At 37.2% G+C, this 20804-nt stretch overlaps 1 protein-coding gene across 6 annotated transcripts in view; it reads right to left on the reverse strand.

Moving 5' to 3' along the window:
• LOC146318062 (ATP-dependent 6-phosphofructokinase, platelet type-like) overlaps nucleotides 1–12025 on the reverse strand; it is a 39512-nt gene extending 27487 nt beyond the window's left edge. For 5 of the 6 annotated variants that reach the window (XM_084731500.1, XM_084731501.1, XM_084731502.1 and 2 more), the window contains exons 1-7: nucleotides 11808–12024; nucleotides 4971–5044; nucleotides 2438–2515; nucleotides 1616–1805; nucleotides 1347–1512; nucleotides 1102–1146; nucleotides 618–726 (exon numbers count right to left, since the gene is read on the reverse strand). In XM_084731500.1, the coding sequence (XP_084587626.1) occupies nucleotides 618–726; nucleotides 1102–1146; nucleotides 1347–1512; nucleotides 1616–1805; nucleotides 2438–2515; nucleotides 4971–5044; nucleotides 11808–11916 (771 nt within the window). In that variant the 5' untranslated portion in view covers nucleotides 11917–12024. Of the gene's footprint in view, nucleotides 1–617; nucleotides 727–1101; nucleotides 1147–1346; nucleotides 1513–1615; nucleotides 1806–2437; nucleotides 2516–4970; nucleotides 5045–11807 lie in introns of all 6 variants that reach the window. The other variant, XM_084731505.1, reaches the window with a different exon arrangement.
• Nucleotides 12026–20804: the final 8779 nt, after the last annotated feature.

Genomic DNA, 20804 nt, shown 5'->3' on the forward strand with positions numbered 1-20804 from the left:
AGGTAAAAAAAAGCCAACAGGCTCTGTGGCGCAATAGATAGCACATTGGTCTTCTAGTCAAACCATTGAGATATAATTCAAGGGTTGTGAGTTCAAGTGCCCCTAGAGTCACTTTTGTACCATTTTTGAAAAGAAAACAGCTAAAACGGCAGCTGTGGTACATAAAAGTGTTCTGCTATGTATGTTTGTCTGAGTATGTATATTCATGTAAAATTATGATATACAAATTCTGCCGCTAGGACTCTCTCACTCACAGTGAGACGAAAATATAAGACAGAGCACAGTGACATTGTGAAGTGGCATGGAGTTATGGGAGTTGCTATGTTCTGTTAACAACCGCCATTGGTGATAAAAATCAATTTTACATGACTGAGACAGAACCATGTTCACGGACAAGGTAATGTGTTAATGTTTTGTTCCTAATCGATAACTGAGAACCTTCACAGACATGTTCACCGAGTCTCTTCCTCACTCTAATGTAACTGATGTTTCCAACATATCTGATGTATCCATTGTTGTCAGAGAAGTTATAGCATCTTGTGGGAATAATAATGAATAGACACTGTTATGCTGTGTGAGTGTGTGTGTGTATGTGTGTGTGTGTTACTGTGTGTTACCTCAGACAGTTTCTGACACATGCTTTCCTCCCAGCCGTCTTCAGGAGGCATTTCTGGGATAAAAACCCAGTCTGCTCCACATGCAAGGGCACTGACCATGGCCAAATATCTACACAAACACAAATACACACACACACAGTTCAATAATAGCTTTTGATCTTTATCTCCCTGTAAGCGATATTTATTTTGAAATATTTCACTGCATCATTGTGTTATTGTCTAACACACACAAGCATGCCAGACTTGTCAATATTCCTACACTTGCAAAAGATAAAAGTATTTTTAACAAAAAATCTGAATATAGATGTTTATAATTGACTTGTTATATTGAAAAAGTTGTCTGCATAGATTTGGGTGCATTTTTTGAGACTGTGTGTGCAGTAACATATTTAACTTAAAGACCATACACATTGCTATGTATACATATGTCTTATGTTTATGGTGTTTTGATCTGATCTACTCTGATACAAAGAAGAGTGCCTACCCGCAGTGTCTCCCCATGACCTCCAGCACAAATGTCCTCTGGTGGCTGGAAGAAATAAAAAGGAATGTCAGAAACAAGAAAAAGCACTCATTAATGACAGAGACTGTCTCACTGAGACCTCCACGCTAAACTTAACCATGTCTAAGGAGAACATGTCTGCAAGGTTTGTATGGATTCTGAGTTTTTTTTTCCTCCTTGTCTTATCACACCTCTCCTCGTCTTGTCTCCTCTGAGGATTTGTTCACCTCTGAGCGGTGGTCATGATGGCGTCCACCACCTCAATGATCCTGTGCAGTGCTGAGTCGGTGCCAATCGTCATGTCAGTGCCGCAGAAGTCGTTGTCGATGGAGCCAACCATGCCGACAATGTGGAGCACTGAGTTACTGCGGACTGCAGCCTCATCAATCAGACCTGAAAAACATGAGCAGGAGGGAGAGAAGTTGTCTTTAGACCTGCAAAGTTAAAGTTGTATGGTGCGTAAGGTCAACTGAAACGCCAGTCAGCGAGCAATCACCTTGCTGGAGGAGCTCATCCAACAGGCCACTCCACTCCTCTCTGAACAGGTTGGCTCCAGTCAAGCTGCCGTCTCCACCAATCACACACAGGTTGGTGATGCCGCGCTGCACAAGGTTGTGTGCGGCTTTCAAGCGGCCCTCGTGGGTACGAAACTCTTTACAGCGGGCGCTGCCGATGACTGTACCACCCTGAGGGAAACACAAATTACAATCTGTAATCACATTATTCTCTCCTTAAATTGCTCTTCTATTGGTTCTATCATGGTGTAGTCTAAAAGTGAAGGACTACATTTTATTTTTTTTAAAACAGGTATTCTTTGTTGTAGGGTTGGTTGAGGGTAACATGGCTCCTTATACTGCTAGCTGTTTGTAATATTGCTAATTTACAAGATCTTTTTTCTCTGTTGCACTGAATGTAATTCACTTTGGATATTGAAAGTCTGACTATGACAAACAGTTATAAGGTCCAATCCAATCAGACTCATCTGGCTCAAAGGCGAAGGCCCTGTGGCTGGGGCCTGTCACTTACAATGATCATCATAGCTGTGTCGACCAACAAAGCAGATAACTGTGTTGGTCCAAGCACAAAACCTGCTGCTCCTCTGTCAGAAAGCATTTACAAATAGCATTTCATGGTGCTCAAATATACAGTAATTACAAAATTAACACAAGTAACACAAGTCTTTTGATGGCAGCTGAATTAAAAAGTTTTAGTTAAATTGTATACAGCACAAAAGAGGAAATTATGGTCAGTTTTATTTCAGTCCGATACAACTTTATTGAGTGTGTGACCTAAAACAGCAGCTGAAAGCTTTGCTCACCACTTGCAACATGCTGGAGACACTTTCCCATGTCGCCTCTTTGATGTTGTTTCCACCGTCCACCATCCCCTGGTACCCCTGAGAGGAGAAATAATCATGATGAATGTTTGCTGGATCCTTAATGACACGAAAAACCCCTAATTCAATCTAGAATGACATCATCCAACAGATAAAGGTAGCAAATCCTCACTTCTGAGAAGCTGAAACCAACGAAGGTTTGGCATTTTTAATTGGTAGATGACTTGCATGATAAATCAATTATCTGCTGTACATTTTCTGTCAGTCAAACAATAGATTAATCATTACACAGTTTCAGGACTAAATATATGTGAAAACCATAATCAAAACAGACAAACCACCTACGAAAATATTGTATCTCCATGTACTACCTAACTACCACTGGCACATCTTAAAATAGCCACTTAGCTCTTTCACTGCAGTTAGAGGCAAAAAAAAGACGCAAGAAAGACGAAAAACAATGTAAAGACTGCTATGTTTTACTTTTTCAGAGCCTGTACTTCTTCACTTTTGCAGTAAAGAAGTTGAATCAGAACATTTAAATTTTACGCAAATATCTTGTGTACCACCAGTTGTGCACGTACCACAGTTTGAAAACCCAGTGTGTAGCTGGTCACACTTTTTAGGTTGCACTTTTTAGCCGGCAGTGTTGCTTAAACCTCCAGAGTCCAAACCAAAATAAAGGCATCATGGCACTCTGCTGTCATTACTCACAGCTCAGTGGTTATTCCAAGCTGATGGGTATGACAGTGCAGACAGTGAAGGATGAAGTCTGCCCCTGGAAATTCAATTATATCCTGACTGAGATCAGATTGTCTCTATGTCCCACCATCACTGCCATCAGTGGTGTCATGCCCATTCAAAATGTAAACATATCCTCAGACATTCAATATCAATCAACTCTAAACAAGGACATATAGCTGCTTTCATTTTCTGATATTAAATGACTCTGATTTATAATTCTTGGCAAATTATTCTATACCCACTGTATAGAGAGTGCAGAACAGTTGCATATCAAATATTATTAGTAGACAAGGCAATCAGTTTTTTTGTGCATAATTAACTATATCCAATTGATCTGGACTCAACACGATGGACTTAAAGACTAGTTGGTTTCATCTTAAAATAGATGCATTTGGAAATTCAGTCATTCACCATGAACAAGACGGTGTCAGCCATCCTAAGATCTGTATTATACATCATGCATATATTTGCCTTGTTATCGGCATGTTACAAATATAGATAGATCCTACAGGGAGTTTAAATTGTTTCAGCAATGAGCAGGAAATACAATTTCCCTCCGTGGACAGATAAGTAAGATTTCTAGCCAGCATAAAATACGATATGGATACAGGCCAAGAGACAAGCACCAAGAAAAGATTACAAGGGTTAAGGCACTGCCCTTAATGCTATTTAGAGGAGGTGTCAACAAACATGTCCTGTTTCTGCAAGTGACAGGAATCACCCCCGTTTGGGGTCGCAGCAGCAGATCTGCTCACTGGCAAACCAGTCCCTGCCCTACCCAGTATGAATTAGCATATTAGATTTGCCATAGGCTGAATGGCTGTCCTGATGCAACCCTCCCCGTTTATCTGGGCTTGGGACTGGCAATTTGGGAATGCATTGGCCTGTCCTTGAGCTGGGGTACAGTGTCTTGCCCAAGGACACTCAGACGGGTGAAGGTGGATATCGAGCAGCCGACCCGCTCTGCCACCTGAGCCACAGCCGCCCCTTGTACAATTTTGATCACATACAACATCTATTTTGGTGGCTAGACTTTGGTGGCTAAGCATCTTGAATGGTGTTAAAGAGCCAATAAACTCCTTTAATCAACAAGACAAAATCCAGGAAATCTTCTGTCTTCTGGTCAAATGACACTATAATTTATTCTTCAAGCAAAGACAAACAAACAGCTCTTCATCAGGGTCTTTAATCAATTTTCATTAGAATGTTTGCTGTGATGAGGGCAAACTAGCTTGTCTGTGACATGTTTGCCTTCCACTTGGTTAAACTATATCTTCTGTGCTTGGTGAATTGAACTCCTAGTTACATGTACGCAATGCTGTATATACACTATGTGTCGGACGAATAATCCTTTTGATACTATTGGAAAAGCAGTGAAAAATATATATAGGGGAAAAAACACCATGCCTTGTTAGCTTTTGTTTAAGCCAATCACAAATGTCTTGGGCAGAGCTAAACCCAGTATGCAGTTAACAAGCAACTTGAATTGCTTGTTTAAGTGTTATTTTAAACAAATTTTTTGTTCAATGGAATCCACATTTTTGTTTCAAAACATTATTTAACATTTGGATTTAACTTTTTAAGGTCAAATCCAGATTCTGACTCTATTATCAAATGCAGGGTAATATCAGGTCTTTGAGTCCTGCTGGATCTCTCGAAGACAGCCACAGCCCAAATCGTCAGTGCTGATTTGTTTCACTGTTGAGTGTGACAGAGACTGCAGACTGCCCGGCAGCTTCGTCTAGAGCCCGAGTCATGACTCATGTCTCACCTCGTGGATGAAGTAGACCTTTGCTCCAACATAGATGCCCATTCGAACGACAGCCCGCACTGCCGCATTCATACCTGGAAAAGAACAGAGAAGAATTAGCGGTTGTCACAGAATCTCAATGTGTTTGATATGATATAGCCAAAGGATAGAAATCTCAGTTTCCTTGAGAATATTTCCCTCCAAGACAACCTGAGAAGGTAATTTTCACAAGAACACAGATATCTAATATTTGTGTGATTTTCAGTTCAGGAGTATTTGCTATATATTACACAAGAACAGAACATCAGAATAAACAAAAACTGTTTTTCATGATTAATAAAACTTGACTTTCAATCAATTTGCAATGACTAGCTACAGTTTGACCTTTCTGGAGGTCATGGTTGATATTTTACATCGACTCTTGACAGTAGAAATATACTCAGGTCACTATTTTTCTATTATACTTTTACACCCATACTTGTCTCTGAAATATGCCAATGGAAAAAGAGAAAAGTGTTACTATGCAAGCATGAAAACATTTTTGTGAATTCAAGTAAATATTAGCAAAGCTTCCCTCTTCCACTCAAGAAAACTGACCAAGACAGAGAAAGAGTAGGGTTGCCCCAGAAAAGCTGACCAAAGATTAACATTTAGAAGAGTCTTAGTCAATCAAGTTTTCATTGGTCACTTAACCACAGAAAAAAACACAAAAACAAACTTTGTTCAGGAGCTGCACCTTGTCATTTGGGCCAGAACAAAAGTATCAGGCGTAGAGTTGCATCTAGGGCTGAACGATTTTGAAAAAATATCTAAGTCGAGATTATTTTGACTGATTTGCAATATTAGAGGTAATGATAATTTTTTCATCATCATTCTTATTTTGATTGAAAAACATGTTAAAATGACTATAGTGTGATTTTTTGCAGGAATCTGTACAAAAAGAAGATGTTTTCTGAAGTCTGTAGAATCTGATTTGTAGGACAGGACATCTCTGTCATACAACATTCATTAATTTGAAAGTTTTTTGACACACATTTTGCCTTTAATAAATATTGCACCTGCTGGGATTTGTAAACTGCAGAAAGCCATATTGTGATTTCTAGTTTCAACATGGACCGTTTCTCTTGTAACACAAAAGCCAGGAACATGCTGTGAAGTCAACACAAAGTACATCCAATGATGAAGTCTGTGACACTGGCATGCCATGGGAATTTCAAAATAAACGTGCATCTTGAAGATCACGATATAGATAGATATTTTCACTTTGCATCGATCATATTTGTTTGTTGAATCAATATATTAATCCTGATCGATGTATCGTTACACCCACATCTGTCACATTCAGAATCAGAATCATCAAAGCTGTTACAATTGTTGTTAACAGTTTGCTCACTTTGCACATGTAATTTTTTTATTTTTAAGGCTTTGTTTTTCTCTGTAATGTAGTAGAGTGTTAACATTCTTTCCCCCAAAATATACTGAAATACTTAAATTATTATCAAACGTGTGACAACTAGTTGACTAATGGCTTGAACTAATGACTACTAGTAAACTAGGAAAATCTTTGGTCGGGGGCAGACCTATACATAGAGAGCTGCAGAAACCAGACAGACCAGCAGACAGCAGAAGAGCTAAAGAGGTCAAAAAAGAGAGAGACAGAAAGAGGGGAGACGAGAATGCCCTTGAGGATCTTGTGCCAAAATACAAAAGCATCTGCTGGAGCACTTAGTGAGATTAGAAACAGGACACGCTGTAAATCTCAGATCTGATGAATATTGATTGTACTGGTTTACACAAGCAGAAAAGGCTAATAAAAAAAATTGCATCTTCTCTGCGTGTCTGCGTGGGTTCTCCCCGTGTCTGTGTGGGTTCTCTCCGGGTTCCCCGGCTTCCTCCCACAGTCCAAAGACATGCATGCTAGGTTAATTGGTGACTCTAAATTGCCCGTAAGTGTGAATGTGAGAGTGAGTGGTTGTCTGTCTCTATGTGTCAGCCCTGCGATGAACTGATCACTTGTCCAGGGTGAACCCCGCCTCTCGCCCGATGTCAGCTGAGATAGGCTCCAGCCCCCCGCGACTCTTCAGGAATAAGCAGTTACAGAAAATGAATGAATGAATGATAAGGCTAATACCCTAATCAGTAGTGACTGATTTTAAAAAGTATCTGATGTACAACTGGCTGAGAGATGTTGCATCTCGCTGACGTCTTGTTGACATTTTGCTTCAGCACTGCAACCTGCATGCAGATTGAGGGCTGTGATGAAACTTAATGAGCCTGATGAAGAAAAGGCAAGAAAGATCACTGCACAGGAAAATAGAAAACAAATGAGAATAACAGCTGCAATAATTATTTTTCTTACCACTTAATGTAAGAGTCATTTTTCAGATAACAGATTAACTGTCAAGTCTACAAAATTAAATGTCCAATTAGTTCCCAAACCCTTAGGTAATGTTATCAAATTTCTTCTTTTATAAAAAACCTACAAAAACTTTTTACAAGTGCTGGGAAATCAAGATCATATCAATAGATTTATCAAAGACATATCAGCTAGATACCATCTGTGACTTTGGATGTCATTGTATTGTAATATGGTCTAAGTGTTTTTCTGGTTTTAATGGCTGCGTTAGAATAAAGTGATAATTAATAATTAATTTCCTGAACTTACCAGACTGTTCCAGCTGTTCTATTATTTGCCTTTACACACAGTCCTTACATCCACATTACTGATGTAATACTTCACATTTTTTGAAAGCACCTACAATAATATTGCAATATTGATGGAGGTATTTGGTCAAAAATGTTGCGATATTTAATTTTGTCCATCACCTAGCCCTACTTTATTTACTTTTGGGTAGTTTAATCTAAAAGAATGCATCATAATCTATAAGATCAACACTATTTGATAATTTCATTACATTATTTTAGAGAAAATGTCTATATGGAGAAATATATTGTATACTGCAGCATAGCTTCAAATATCAAGTTATTATTTATAAACTATATCACCCAGCCCTACACTGTGAGTGTGAGGCATCAATTTAATAATTTAACGTTACTGGAGAGCAGCGTGCTTCCTTTTTTTGTTATATCAGAGAGGACACCAACCTGGGTTTAATTACTGTTTGTACAGTTTTTGCTGTATATTTATTTATCTTTGTAGTTGGCATAAATAAACATTGAGAATATAGAGAAAAAATGCTTGCCAGATTATTACTGTGGTTGTGGGCGCAGACTGTTCTTTCTGTTACTTTCCTTTAACCACTTATCATTTTATGATTACATCCTCACAACTGATGATTATTTTTAAAAAATTTCATTGTGCTAATATTTTGTCAGAGCACCAATACTCACTCCTACAAGAATGTGGTAATATCGTTATCAGGGCATCTGCTCAAAACAATTATAACTGATTGTGTCTATAATCGCCCAGCCCTATGTTAGATCTTTTGGTTCCCAGTCTCAGGGTAGCTGATCACTGAGCTCAGGGCTCTCTCAGCCAAACATCCTCCCACACCGCATGCTGTAAACAAGTCATTCCATTCACTGGCCCTTGTCTGCAGAATGTGCACGGGATGTGACTACTCCTTGAATGACAATGTCAATGACAATGTTTTAGACTCTATTCAAACAAACACCAACACAGAACGTTGCCCAGTCGTCCAGCAAACAAGTTGAACTTCCCTCCACTTTTATCACAGGGCAAATGCTTCATCGCAAATTATGAACTACTTTGCAACATGAGCAATATATAGTATTTCTGCTATGACAAATGATGATATGCATGACAGTAGGTGGTCAGCAATATTTCTAGATGCTGTCACATTCAACAGTCTTAGCATTTGCTGCTGTGTAAAAGACATATAATCTCAAATAACTTACTTTTCAAAAACTCAGTTGAGCAGCATTGGGTGCAGGGTTGTGAAACGGTTTCATACAAACCAGGATGTCGCAAAACTTGTGCACAGACCCAACTGATTTGTGTCTCCACTGAACTAGGGGTGCAATTAATGACAATTCAAAATCGATTGATCTGGCAATTATTTTCAGCCTGAAATCCAAAGATATTCTGTTTACTATAAGATAATTGAAGCAAATCCTCACAAAAATGAGAAGTTGGAACATCCAGAACTTAAATGTTTAATGTTTAATCAAATATCGAGAAAGTTGTTTTCTTGCAATCAACTAATCAATGGCCAATAAATTGCTCACAACAAACAAAAAACATGTTATTTTTTATCTTAGAGTTATCTTTTGTATTTGTGTACATTTTTTGTTCATATATTTTCTCTCTTACCTTAAAGAATTAAATAAACAGCTCATTTCTGTAAATACTGCTGCTACGGAAACAGTAGTAATTCAAATGCAGGTTACATGCAGGATGCACACAGAGGGAGTTTCTTTCGCAGCAGAAACACAGAAAGCAACCCTGGATCTGTTTTCAGGCAGCACTGTACACTAACAAGGACTGATGGGATGAGCTAGTGTTGCTAAGAGACCAGGAGGCCTGTGCTGATTGGCTGAAGGGGACCTGCGCAGGCATGTGAACTGGGTTTGAATTGGACAAAATGTTTAATGAGTTTAAATAACGGCAGAAATGAATACAACAACGTCATCATGTGATTTCACTGAATAATGTATAATGCTAAAAAACTACACAAATACATCTCATTTCTGTCTGTGTTCCTGCTGAGGTCTTGGAATAACTCAAACGCTGTGAGTATTTCCCTCCGACCTTCTGCAGTGACTAAATATTTCCAGTTGTGTGAGTGTGTATATGTGCACATATTTTCCCCACAGAGGTCAGGAAATTTTGGGCAAGATTAAGGTTGAAGCTCCTAAAATCTCTAAAATTAACTGACACCTTCGCCTATTTAAGAGCATCTGTCACAGCTTACACATACAGAGAGATGATCAAATCCTTTGTCAGCTTGTTTAACTTGAATTAGTGTTAAAATTGTTGCCAGGAGGAAAATACACTGTTATCAAGACTGAAGTGTTACGATACGCTGCAGTGACACTGAGAAACAACATATCACATCACTCCTATATCAGCCTATAGGCACACAGTGTTATGTAACAGCCTGTAAGCCAACAATAGCAGTGGTTAACCTACAGCACAGGCAGAGCACAGAACAACACAGATAGAACCATAGAAGAACTATTTACTGTTGAACATGTGTCAGAGTAAATACGCATGTACTGATGATAGTTTAGGAACATTATTTGAGCACTACAGGGATGCATAAGTGATGAAAAAAATTGAACACAAAAGACTTCTTCAGAGATGTTGCATGAATATCAACTATTAACATAAATATGATTACTTTACAACATTAACTCCTCACATTTAAGGAAATAATGTTTTGTTTATTTGCATGGATTCCCTTTTCCTTCTATTCACTGCATACTCGCTGCTCCTCACGTAGGCTGCACGTGTAAAGCAGCATGCAAACAGACAAGAAAGCCAGAGAGTCTTTCTTCAAAATAAAAGCACCGCACCTCAAACTGGAAAGTATTGTATTTACTGTGAAAGGTTCACTGAAAGTAAGGGTGTTTCAGTTTGAATAACTTGACAGTGGTCCTCTCACGACTCATCCTCAGTGATGCAAGGCGCGTGTTTTATCCACTATGATATATGAACCTTTTTCCTGGAAGTTGAAGTTTTTACTCTTTTAAAATTACTAATACAAACAGTTGAGCTGTCTCATCCAAGTGCCTTTATCTATTATCTTGTCTATTCTTTTCACCCTTTTATTCTTGTTTCTATCCTTTTATCTTGCTGGTATCTGAGAGTTACAAAAATAATTACGTTGTATGCCTACAATGACAAAGTGTCTTATATCTCATGAGATGGTAGACTATTTATGAACTTTACGAGGGCAACTTTTAGTGCTGCTACATTTGTAAAAGAGCATCACAGGGCAACGGATCTGAATACATCAAGAAACCAAAAACTACACCATGAGGGCAGACAGGCAATCCTAAATCAGACATAGAATAGATCTGAAATCTTATTATCTACTACTAAAGCAAAGTCATTGCACCCTGGCTGAACTCCTTTTGGGAATAATGCAGGAATATTAGAGAGATTATTCATTTTACGATTAAATTACATGTCCTAGTGGCACCGTCTCTGCGCACAGGGACGCAGGTTCACGCGCACACACACACACACACACACACACACACACACACACATGCGCCATCTGTGCTGTGCAGACAACACAACCCTTATAAATGTCATGGTGCAGGATGCTGGGGCTCATAAGGGCATCATGTCTCTAATCATTCACTCATCACTTGTTGATATTACTGCTACTTTCCAAATAATTAAAAAGCACAATCTATTCCAAACTGGACAATATTTTAGCAGTGATGAATTATTAATATGGCTTAAAATAAAACTAAAACGTAGAAATGTGTGACAAAGTGTGAATGGGAGCGTCAGCTGTTGCATAACCATCATTCAGATTCATTTAACACACTGTAAATCATGAGGTAGGCTGTATAGTGGCAGCACCTCGAGAAAATATATATCTAGTATTGAAATAAACACAACTTTTTCTCGTTTACACACTGAGGTAACCGCACCTTAATTTAACTGCTCCACAGGAGGACTGAACTGTAACGTAACGGGTCCTTTGTATGACGCGCTGGCGAGGTGTTTGGCTAACGCGCTTCTGTCATTCCTCTAATTAAAACGGGACAGTTACTTTTGGCAAACATTCACTAAAACATCCATGTAACTGTGGGAAATGTTACACATAGTTTGCCAGCAGCAAGAGGGAAAAATGAGTGTGTAATATCTAAACTAGCAAGAGCCTGTCCGATAAAGGAACCGACGCTACCCATCGTTACCTTGGGCATCTCCTCCGCTGGTCAGCACCGCAATTGCTTTACCCTCCCCGGAAAGGTTTTCAAAAAATTTGCGGGTGTCCTGCCTCTTCGGTGCCACCACTCCAGCCATGTCTGTCCCGGGTCCCCGTCACCTGCCGACAAGTTAAAATGTACAGTTCAAGCAGCCTGCGGCAGCGAGTGTCGGAGTGTCGGTATCTGAGGCAGCAGAGATACTGTAGTAGGACTGCAGTGGTTACCGCCCTCCACCTTCGCGCACACACCCCTTCAACAAAGATCGTAGATTGAGTGAGATGACCCACTCCATCCTTTACTAGAACAACCATGACCACATTTACTTGTGTGAGGTAGAAGGTGCAATGCACTGGAAGTTAAATAATGTTAATTAATACTCAAGTGTGGTTCTGCACAGATGTGTCAGGTTTGTAGAGCACAACCCAAAAATTACAAAGTAACAAAATGCAAAGGTGGGATGTAACAAAGTACTTAAGTAACACAAATATCTCTACTTTGAACTCCATCATTACATTTTAAAAACAGGCATGTTGCTTTAGTTTTAAGGAATTTGAGGGATTATTGATTATTTTTATTTTGCGTCATTGCATGCTGCCTTTCCAATATCAAGACTGATTTCAAAATTAAATGGATGGGACAATAAGACGCAGAAAAGACAATTCCTTGTTGTATCCATCAGCGCATCATGGACAACAGATATAACAAGACAAAAACAAGGCAACAAAGTGAAAAAGAAAGCAATGAAATGAAAATTTGTATAAGAAAACAAAAAGACATAAGAAGGCGTAAGAAGATATAGGAAGATGTAAGAAGACAAAACATGACATAACAAGATGAAGAATGGTGAAAAAGATAAAGAAGACAAGTCAAAAAATTATGTAAAAGAATGACAAGTCGAAAAAGAAGTAACATGATGAAAATGACATAACAATTTTTACTTTTTTTTATTAATTTGATTTAATCATTTTGGCCACTGCTCAACAAAAAGTCTAATGTATATTGGTGATTCACTTTGGAGATTCTTGACAGACAACTCAATCTCCCAGTCTCACTTTCAGGTTAGCTTGTCACAAAATTAGCACACAAGGCCACCGTCTCCTAACTGCTACAGTTTTTAAACAACTGTATGAAATTCCGAATATTTAAAGTATTAGTACAAATATTAGCATGTTACAACTGAAGAAGGTTAAAAGGTTAAAGTTAATGTGTATACAGAAATATAAATCATTTTTGTAAAAGCATCAAAATAGCATGGTTGTAACCATTTTTAAAATGAAATTATTGATTTTGGTTCTGTCTATCCCTAATTAATTTACCTCTAATTGTATTAAAGTTCATCAGCAGCCTATGATGTTTCAAAAAAATAAGAACATCTGTAATGTTAAGCCATGTTTTGCTCATTTGTCATCCAGTTCCCAGTTTATGAAACAGGTTCAGAGTGAGAGCTCTTCCTCTTTCTGCCCTTCTTTGGCTGTCACGACTCCTTCTGAGCCAGAGCCAGAGAGCCAATGACTGTGGTGCTGAAGCTGAACCCAATGAGCGTCCAGATCACGTAGTGTGGAAAAATATTACAACCAATTGCAACAGAGACAGCCAGGAAATAATACATTTCAGTAACAATTCATAAGTTTCTTTGGGTAACAAACATTAAATGAGTGTTGCAACAGCATGAAAAGTTGACATAATGCAGCACAAAGAGATTAGATTATTAGATGAATTATGTAATGGCAGCAACAAAGAACTGATTACAGGTACAAAAATCTCAGATACTTCTAAAATATTTGTATGGGGACTGACTGCATCTCTGTTAATTTGTATTCCTTATATTATTTTCTAAAGTTCTTATATTTGTATGGAACCACTGTAAACGTTATTATTACATGATTGTTTTAACTCTATAAACCACAAGTTAGACAGAATTAATGACCTCTCCTGAAGTTCATGACCTTGAGCTATTGTTTGCATGCTGCAAGTTTTATCTCAGTGACTATATCTGTCCAAACACAATAAAGCATCTCACTTGTATCGCCAGTGAATATATTTCATAATAATGTATTCATGACAAAAAGGTTTATAGAGATTAAGTTGGAACAGTTCTGCTGTATGATTAGATTGGAAGGGCCATGTAGAGGACATCTGTTTCTGGACCGATTTCAAGTTTCTTTCTGCGGCAAGGCAACACAGTTTGTACTACAAATGTGCACTTCTATTATAGACTATGTGGTCTCCTGAGACATTTGGCTGCTCCTCACTTCTCCAAATGCAAACTTAACATTTGAAGGAAAAAGGAACTTGTTGAGCACCACATGAATCTGGGTGTGTCATGAAATACAGTTACATGACCAAAATGTGTTTCTTATCGTACATCTGAGATTAATATCAACATGTGAGGAATGATAATGGAAATATTTATAAACTTATTTCTAAACAGATTAATATTTCCAGCCAATTGAATGGTTCAAACACACCATATTATATGTGAATATAAGTGTGATACAGCTTCATTAAAGCACTGAAATAAGCAATTATCTACATGTAAAAATTTATATACATTTTGAGGCTAGTCTAAGTTTAAAAATAGCTGAAAATGGGGCAGTGATTTAGTTTTGCCTCCATATAGTAGTAAAATTTGTAATAAATCTAAAATTCTGGTAAAAATCAAAGCAGCTGAGGCAGAGTTATTCTGACATTTATTTGACCCTAATGTGGCGCAAGTTCCTGAATCCTACATTTCCCATAATGCAACTCAGTGCCAAGTCTTTATGACACCCTGCCTTTTGGGTAAATTCCAAATTCTTTATATTCCCAACTAATAATAATTGGGTTTCCAGTCCAGTGATACTTAAATTGCTGGAAAAAAAATCAGACAAGTAAAAAAAATGTGATTAGATTAGATTGCATTTAGGTTATTGTGACAGTCTTGAGGATCACAGATTTTTGATCACTTCTTTAAGTATAGAAACATATTGTGAAACTTTTTTTTCCCCATCATTACCAATTAACTCATGAAAACTGAGTCTGACACAAGGGGATTCTTAGGCAGGTGCTCCTGCAAAAATGCATTTTTTTTTAAATGGTTGCATCCATTTTTTTAGGAGAATTTTTATTTAATTGATTTGATTTGGCAGGTGCATATTTTCCATGATTAATCCTCAAGTCATCCAAAAATATCCGGATCAAGTAAGGGTGTTTTTTTTTCTTTTTGTAATCCATTGTCTTATGTTAATAATTACAAAGATTGTATTTAATTTGTGTTCAGTTGCTGACAACATTTCAAAGTAACCTGATCAAACCCAGATGATATGAATACAGGAGTCTGCAGCCAGACAGAAGTGGCTCAAACCAAAAAGCAACATATAGACACATATATGCTACATATAGAGTGTATTTAGAGCTACACAGACATAAGAAGCCATACTTCCAAACTGAATCATCCCATGTGACTAGAAATATATTAATTATAATTTTGCAACTGAAATTGCCTGTAAGATTTATAATGGGACATTACAGTCAGGAGGGTAGTGATGGAAACGTTTCAACAGAAATGAATACAACAAATGTTGGAGTACGATCATACGTTCACATCACATTTCTAGAAAATGTCATCCCCTGCTGGTGTATAGAGAGCACTGCACACACAGGGAGACCTGCTCAGACACTGTCACATTACAGTAAAGTAAATTATCGTTCACATATTTGTGGTGTATATAGAACAAGAGGCGATTTGTTTCCTAGTGATGAAATAAAAAGACAGAGACAGTCCGATTCAATAAAAATAATTTATTTACAGTGGCATGAATCATAAATTAACGAGCAGCATTGGCAAAAGCAACATTGGAGTCGACAGCTTGCATAAAGTGGTGTGAACGTCTGGACTTTTGCATAATAACACACTCGCTCTGAATAAACTGAAAAAACTGGACTGTGTCACCGCTGAGATATTTAATATGAACGTTTGGGCAGAGAGGATGACTTAAAAATCTCTTCAACAACAAACTTTGACATATTGCTCTGATTCCTTTGCACTGTGAAATACTTTCAGATATTAAACACAGCTTATAGCTGATCATAAAAAAAAACCAAAAACTCGGAAATAACTTTTTAGAGTGGCCTAATCCTGATGTTTTATCCTCTGAAATCATTCTAAATGGGGCAGCAAGTATATTTCTACTACATCAAAATTTCATGTCATTACTTGAGGAATATTTCAACAGTTTCTATGATTTCTGTCATTTTAAATACAAATGTTTTAACCTGCACTAGTTGTTTTAAACAATAACTCCTTGCTCACTGTTGTAGAATGAAACATCTCAGCTAAAAAGTCTCCCTGTAAAGCTGCAAAAAGCTTGATGACATGTTTGCTCAGGACTGGAAGTTTCTGTTGCAGCTCAGCTTTAAATTTCCTGACGACTGCTGGCAGTATTATAGAAGCCCTGAGAAGTCTGGTGATCATTTTTTAAAGTTTGATATTGTTTTCTGTTTATGCCTTAAAAACAGATGGGAAAAAGGTGTTTGTTAGGATAATCTTTGTAAGTTCCTTAATTTGTTTTCCTTTTTTAACTGTGGAACAGGTGGGGAAAAATTTGGCAAGTGAATTTTGTTTTTGTCAGGAACCTCTTTTTTTTTTTTTTTTTCCAAGTGTTTGTTGTTGAAATACTCAATTCCACCACAAGAGGCTGAAGTGCACCACTATGCCATGTTCTAAATCAAATTAAAGGCATTCAGTTTTTGTCCAGATGAGTTTGACTTTCTCCATTAAGTCTGAACACAATGTACATATATAGTATTGTGTGTTTGAAAGTTATGTAACATTACTGTCTACTGCTTTTAGTCCTATTTAGAACACAGTAGTACATGAAGTGGTGCTCTTCAGCCTCTTGTGGCCAAAATGAGTATTAAAAATGATCTTGACAAAAATATTCTCCTGCCAATTCTTTCCCCCCATGTTTTCACAGATGAAGAAAAAGTAACTAAAGATGATACTGGCAAATTTTTTTTCTTTATATTTTTAATGTCCTGCCTGTGTTGTTTTGTGCAGAACAGCATCACCAGTGTGATCTTAAAGTCACCCTGTGTAGGCGCCATCCAGTGATCTCACAAAAGACAACCCAGTCCAGGGATACAGATGAAAGGGCTGAAAACAACACTTTGATGGCACTTTTTTTGTTTGCTTTTAAAAGGATTGTTGCATTTTTCTTTGAAAAATAACTTCTGCCATAAGAATAATTTTAAGATGTTCATTAAATTAAAAAAATCTACACAAAGTGGCTTTAAAAAGATAGGAACTTTATGAAAAAAATTAAAAACTAAAAAATTAACAATATTGACAAAGATCTCAGTGAAATATAACTTAAACAGCGCAGTGATGTCACTCCAGTTGGTGAGCAAAGAAGAAACTACAGTACGTCACCTTCATTTTTACATTCATTCTATTAAGTATAATTTCTTTGTTGTGTACATTCAATCAGTGTAGGACAAAGTTTGGCCTATTTCAGGCCACTTGAGAGCTTCTTTTGTTAAATGAAAAAAGAGTTTTTGAGAAAAACATTATCGCAAAAAGCTATTGGTATTGGAACTGAAACTGAATCTCCTGAACTACTGCGCAATGATTTTGCAATTTAAATGTCAAATTTTGAGCTTTCTATGCATTTAACAATAGAAATGGGTGCTTAATTTTAGTAGCAGTACGGTCCTGCGTTAGCGTTACATCACTACTTGCATTTCTTGCCGTGTTATTAATGTCATTTACAGGCCACTGTAGCTCAAAGTGCTCAAATGCCATCTAGAGATGTTGCTGCAGTCCATACTAGTCACCATCAGACATCAGCAAAGGTCAAAGATTACATAATGCCCCTTTAAAAAAAACTGCGTTAGCTGTTGCAACAATATAGCTTAACTAAAACAAAATAATTAGCAATTTTTGCACTTTGATTACAAATGCTAACACAATATTATAGTAATTTCCATGAGTTGATACACAGGTTAACACAGCTTGTTCAGTGTCAGTTCCTGTGAGAAAATACAAAAGTCCTGTTTGTCTAATTATTACACCTACAGTATGAAGTGGTCAAACACTAAGTCAGCAGTATGTGACATATAATACACCTGTAAACCTTACAGTTACACACCAGACAGAAAATCACACATCTAAGGCATTATGCTTTGTCTTTAGCATCTTAAGGTACTTACATGAATTACAGTATTTTGCAACTGATAAAATATCCATCTATGAATTAAGATTATTCTTCAATATATACTGTGTGTATACTGTATCAGTCAAAATTAAGAGAAAATAATTCATCTAAAACATCAGGAGTTACTGTACATGAGCGTTTACATCCGCTCTTTGATTGCCTTAAACCTTTGCAGAGAGTTTGACATTCAGGACATTTGCATGGCTTACATTTTCTGTTTGAAGTTTTACAGTATGCTAGCACACCGGAGTAAATTTACTGAAAGCTGAAAGAGCATGAAGGAAAAAAAAATGGATCAAAAATGTTCTTTAAAAAAGAAAAAAAAATCTTTTCAGTGTTTCATTTTGCAGTCAGTTTGCATTTTCACATTATTCTTTTGGGAAGAAAAGTTTTCATCATTACAGTATGTGCTTAACAGATTTCTGGACCATCTGAAGAGGAGAAAGTTGCCAGTTACAGTCAGTGTTGTTCACAATTACAAGCTTATAATATGAGACAGCACCTAATGAATAAAGAAAGCACCTTTCAATTTGATTTCATGAATTCCCACAACAATTCCCAAAATGCTAGAGGTCCAGTGTGTTTAAGTCCAAATACTGTGGACTGTAAAGGTTCTGGGTCACTTGCTCTCCTTTATTAAATAGAAAAGCATCATTAGCATTATTAATCTGTTAATAAGCACCAGGTCAGATGTTATCCTTGGAGGAATAATTAAGATCCTTCTGAGACTGGTTTCTTGTCATTCAAAGATCACAGCTTCACCCGCAGAAACACTCAACACAACAAACGACACACTTTCCAACTTCAGTGTGACAGAGAGCTTCAGCTAAACACCTGTAATGCAAGAGTGACTCCTGCAGGCCAGTACATCACAACCATAAAGTGTAATTTTAAAATAAACCGCAGTAGCATGGAGTTTTATCAGTTGTAGCTACACACATTGTTTTAGAGGCGAAGCTGCTTTGGAGGCAGAAATAATTTCATTGGTCAAATCTCAGTAGGCGGAGCAAACAAACAAGCTCTGGCTGAGTAAGTTTGGACTGATGGGAATATCATTAGTTTTGCAGGTGATGACTGTGTTAAGGGTGCAACTTACAATTATTTTTATTATCTACTAATTTGCTGATTACTTGTGATTAATCGAAAAATGGTGAATGCGCACCACAATTTCCAAGAGCCCCAAGAGACATCCAATCAAAAGTCTTAAACCCAAAGACTCTTCGTTTACTGTCATAAATTACAAAGAAAAGCAGCAAATCCTCACATTTAAGAGGCTGGAACCAGCATTATGTTTGACATTTTTGCTTGAACAAATGACTGAAAACGATTGATTGATTATCAGAATACTTGGAAACTAACTTTCTTTCAATCGACTAGATGAAAAGTGAGGTGCATCAAAGTTATTATGTTTCATTTAGGGGAGTTATTAATGTCTGCACCAGGTTTCATGGCGACCTGAACCATAAGATATTTCATTTCTGGGACAAGATGGTGGACAAACATTGCCATCCTGCCATTGCTAGGAAAACAAATAAAATTAAGCACATAGCATTTTTCTACTTAACCAGAAAGCTCTGATCCACTACTGATACTATGTTAGTTAGTAAGCTCAGCTGAACTTTCAGATTGAAAAGGATTTGGAAACTAGCTAGCTGATTTTTAGTCAGGAAAGCCCATGAGCTTGCATGCTCACCAGCTATGGCAGTATTTAACCATTTTGTTTTGAGATGACCTTCTTTTCCATTGAAGTAAGCCAATTAACAGACTTGCACTCTTGTGGTCTCTTGTGGTTCATTAGCTCCGGACCCTGAGGTTTCATTTAACCGATCAAACATTTCTGCTTTTTAAGAAATATTTATTGGACTAAAGCTCCAAAATGTTGTTTTGCAATATCACGTAAAGGGGAAAGGGTTTTATAAATCTAAGTATGTACACTATCTATACACATTCACCTTCATTCAAAAAGTAATTAAATAGGGATACAGCTTCCCTGTAACTACAGCAGTTGAAATATATTAATTTTTAAAATCGACATCAAAATGTACCATTTCGCGAGATTTTCTTAAAGAAAGATATCCTTGATTTTTGTCATACAAAGAATCTCTAAAACGTCTTCAAAACTATAAATACCTGTAAAATATATCTCATAAACCTTCTCGTTTTTCAATCAGGCTCTAAAATAGAACCATAAAGAGATAAAAATCAAGAGGTGCCATTTACACTCATCAGCCATCCACCTCTCCAGTGTCAAACTGTGACATCATTAGTTTCAGTTTAACACATTTCACACACTGCTTCAGAGACTTGAGAGGAGACTACAATTTTAGGGATACACTCATCTGACCATCAGCAAACACTGTGTGTGTGGGTCCATGTATAGCAACATGACATCAATAACCAGTGGGTAGGTTTTACTGCAGCGAGCTCAGAGTGAAAAGGTATTCTACTTTACATTTGCATTTGGCTAAGAGGGCAAAATGTAGCATTTTGTGTCTCAAAACAAAAACAAAAACATTTTAAATATACACTTTAGAAGCTTCCTCTTTTAGACACAATGTTACAACTTGCCCATGATTTTGGTGGTGGTGTTTTTTTCTGTTGTTGTTTTCCCCTTACAATCACCATGTTTGTTTTGATTTTGAGAAGCAAAAAGGACAATGACAGTGCCACTAACATCCAATTTGTCATAAAACAGCATACATTCAATCCAGCTTAGCCGAAATTAATGTAAATTTATGCAGTCCATCAAGATAAAAAGTTGTGCATTTTTAGTTGCAATGAAAAATGATTG

The sequence above is a fragment of the Lutjanus erythropterus genome, chromosome 12 (assembly GCF_056507025.1).
Source record: "Lutjanus erythropterus isolate fLutEry1 chromosome 12, fLutEry1.hap2, whole genome shotgun sequence".
In the NCBI taxonomy this organism is placed as follows: Eukaryota; Metazoa; Chordata; class Actinopteri; order Lutjaniformes; family Lutjanidae; genus Lutjanus; species Lutjanus erythropterus.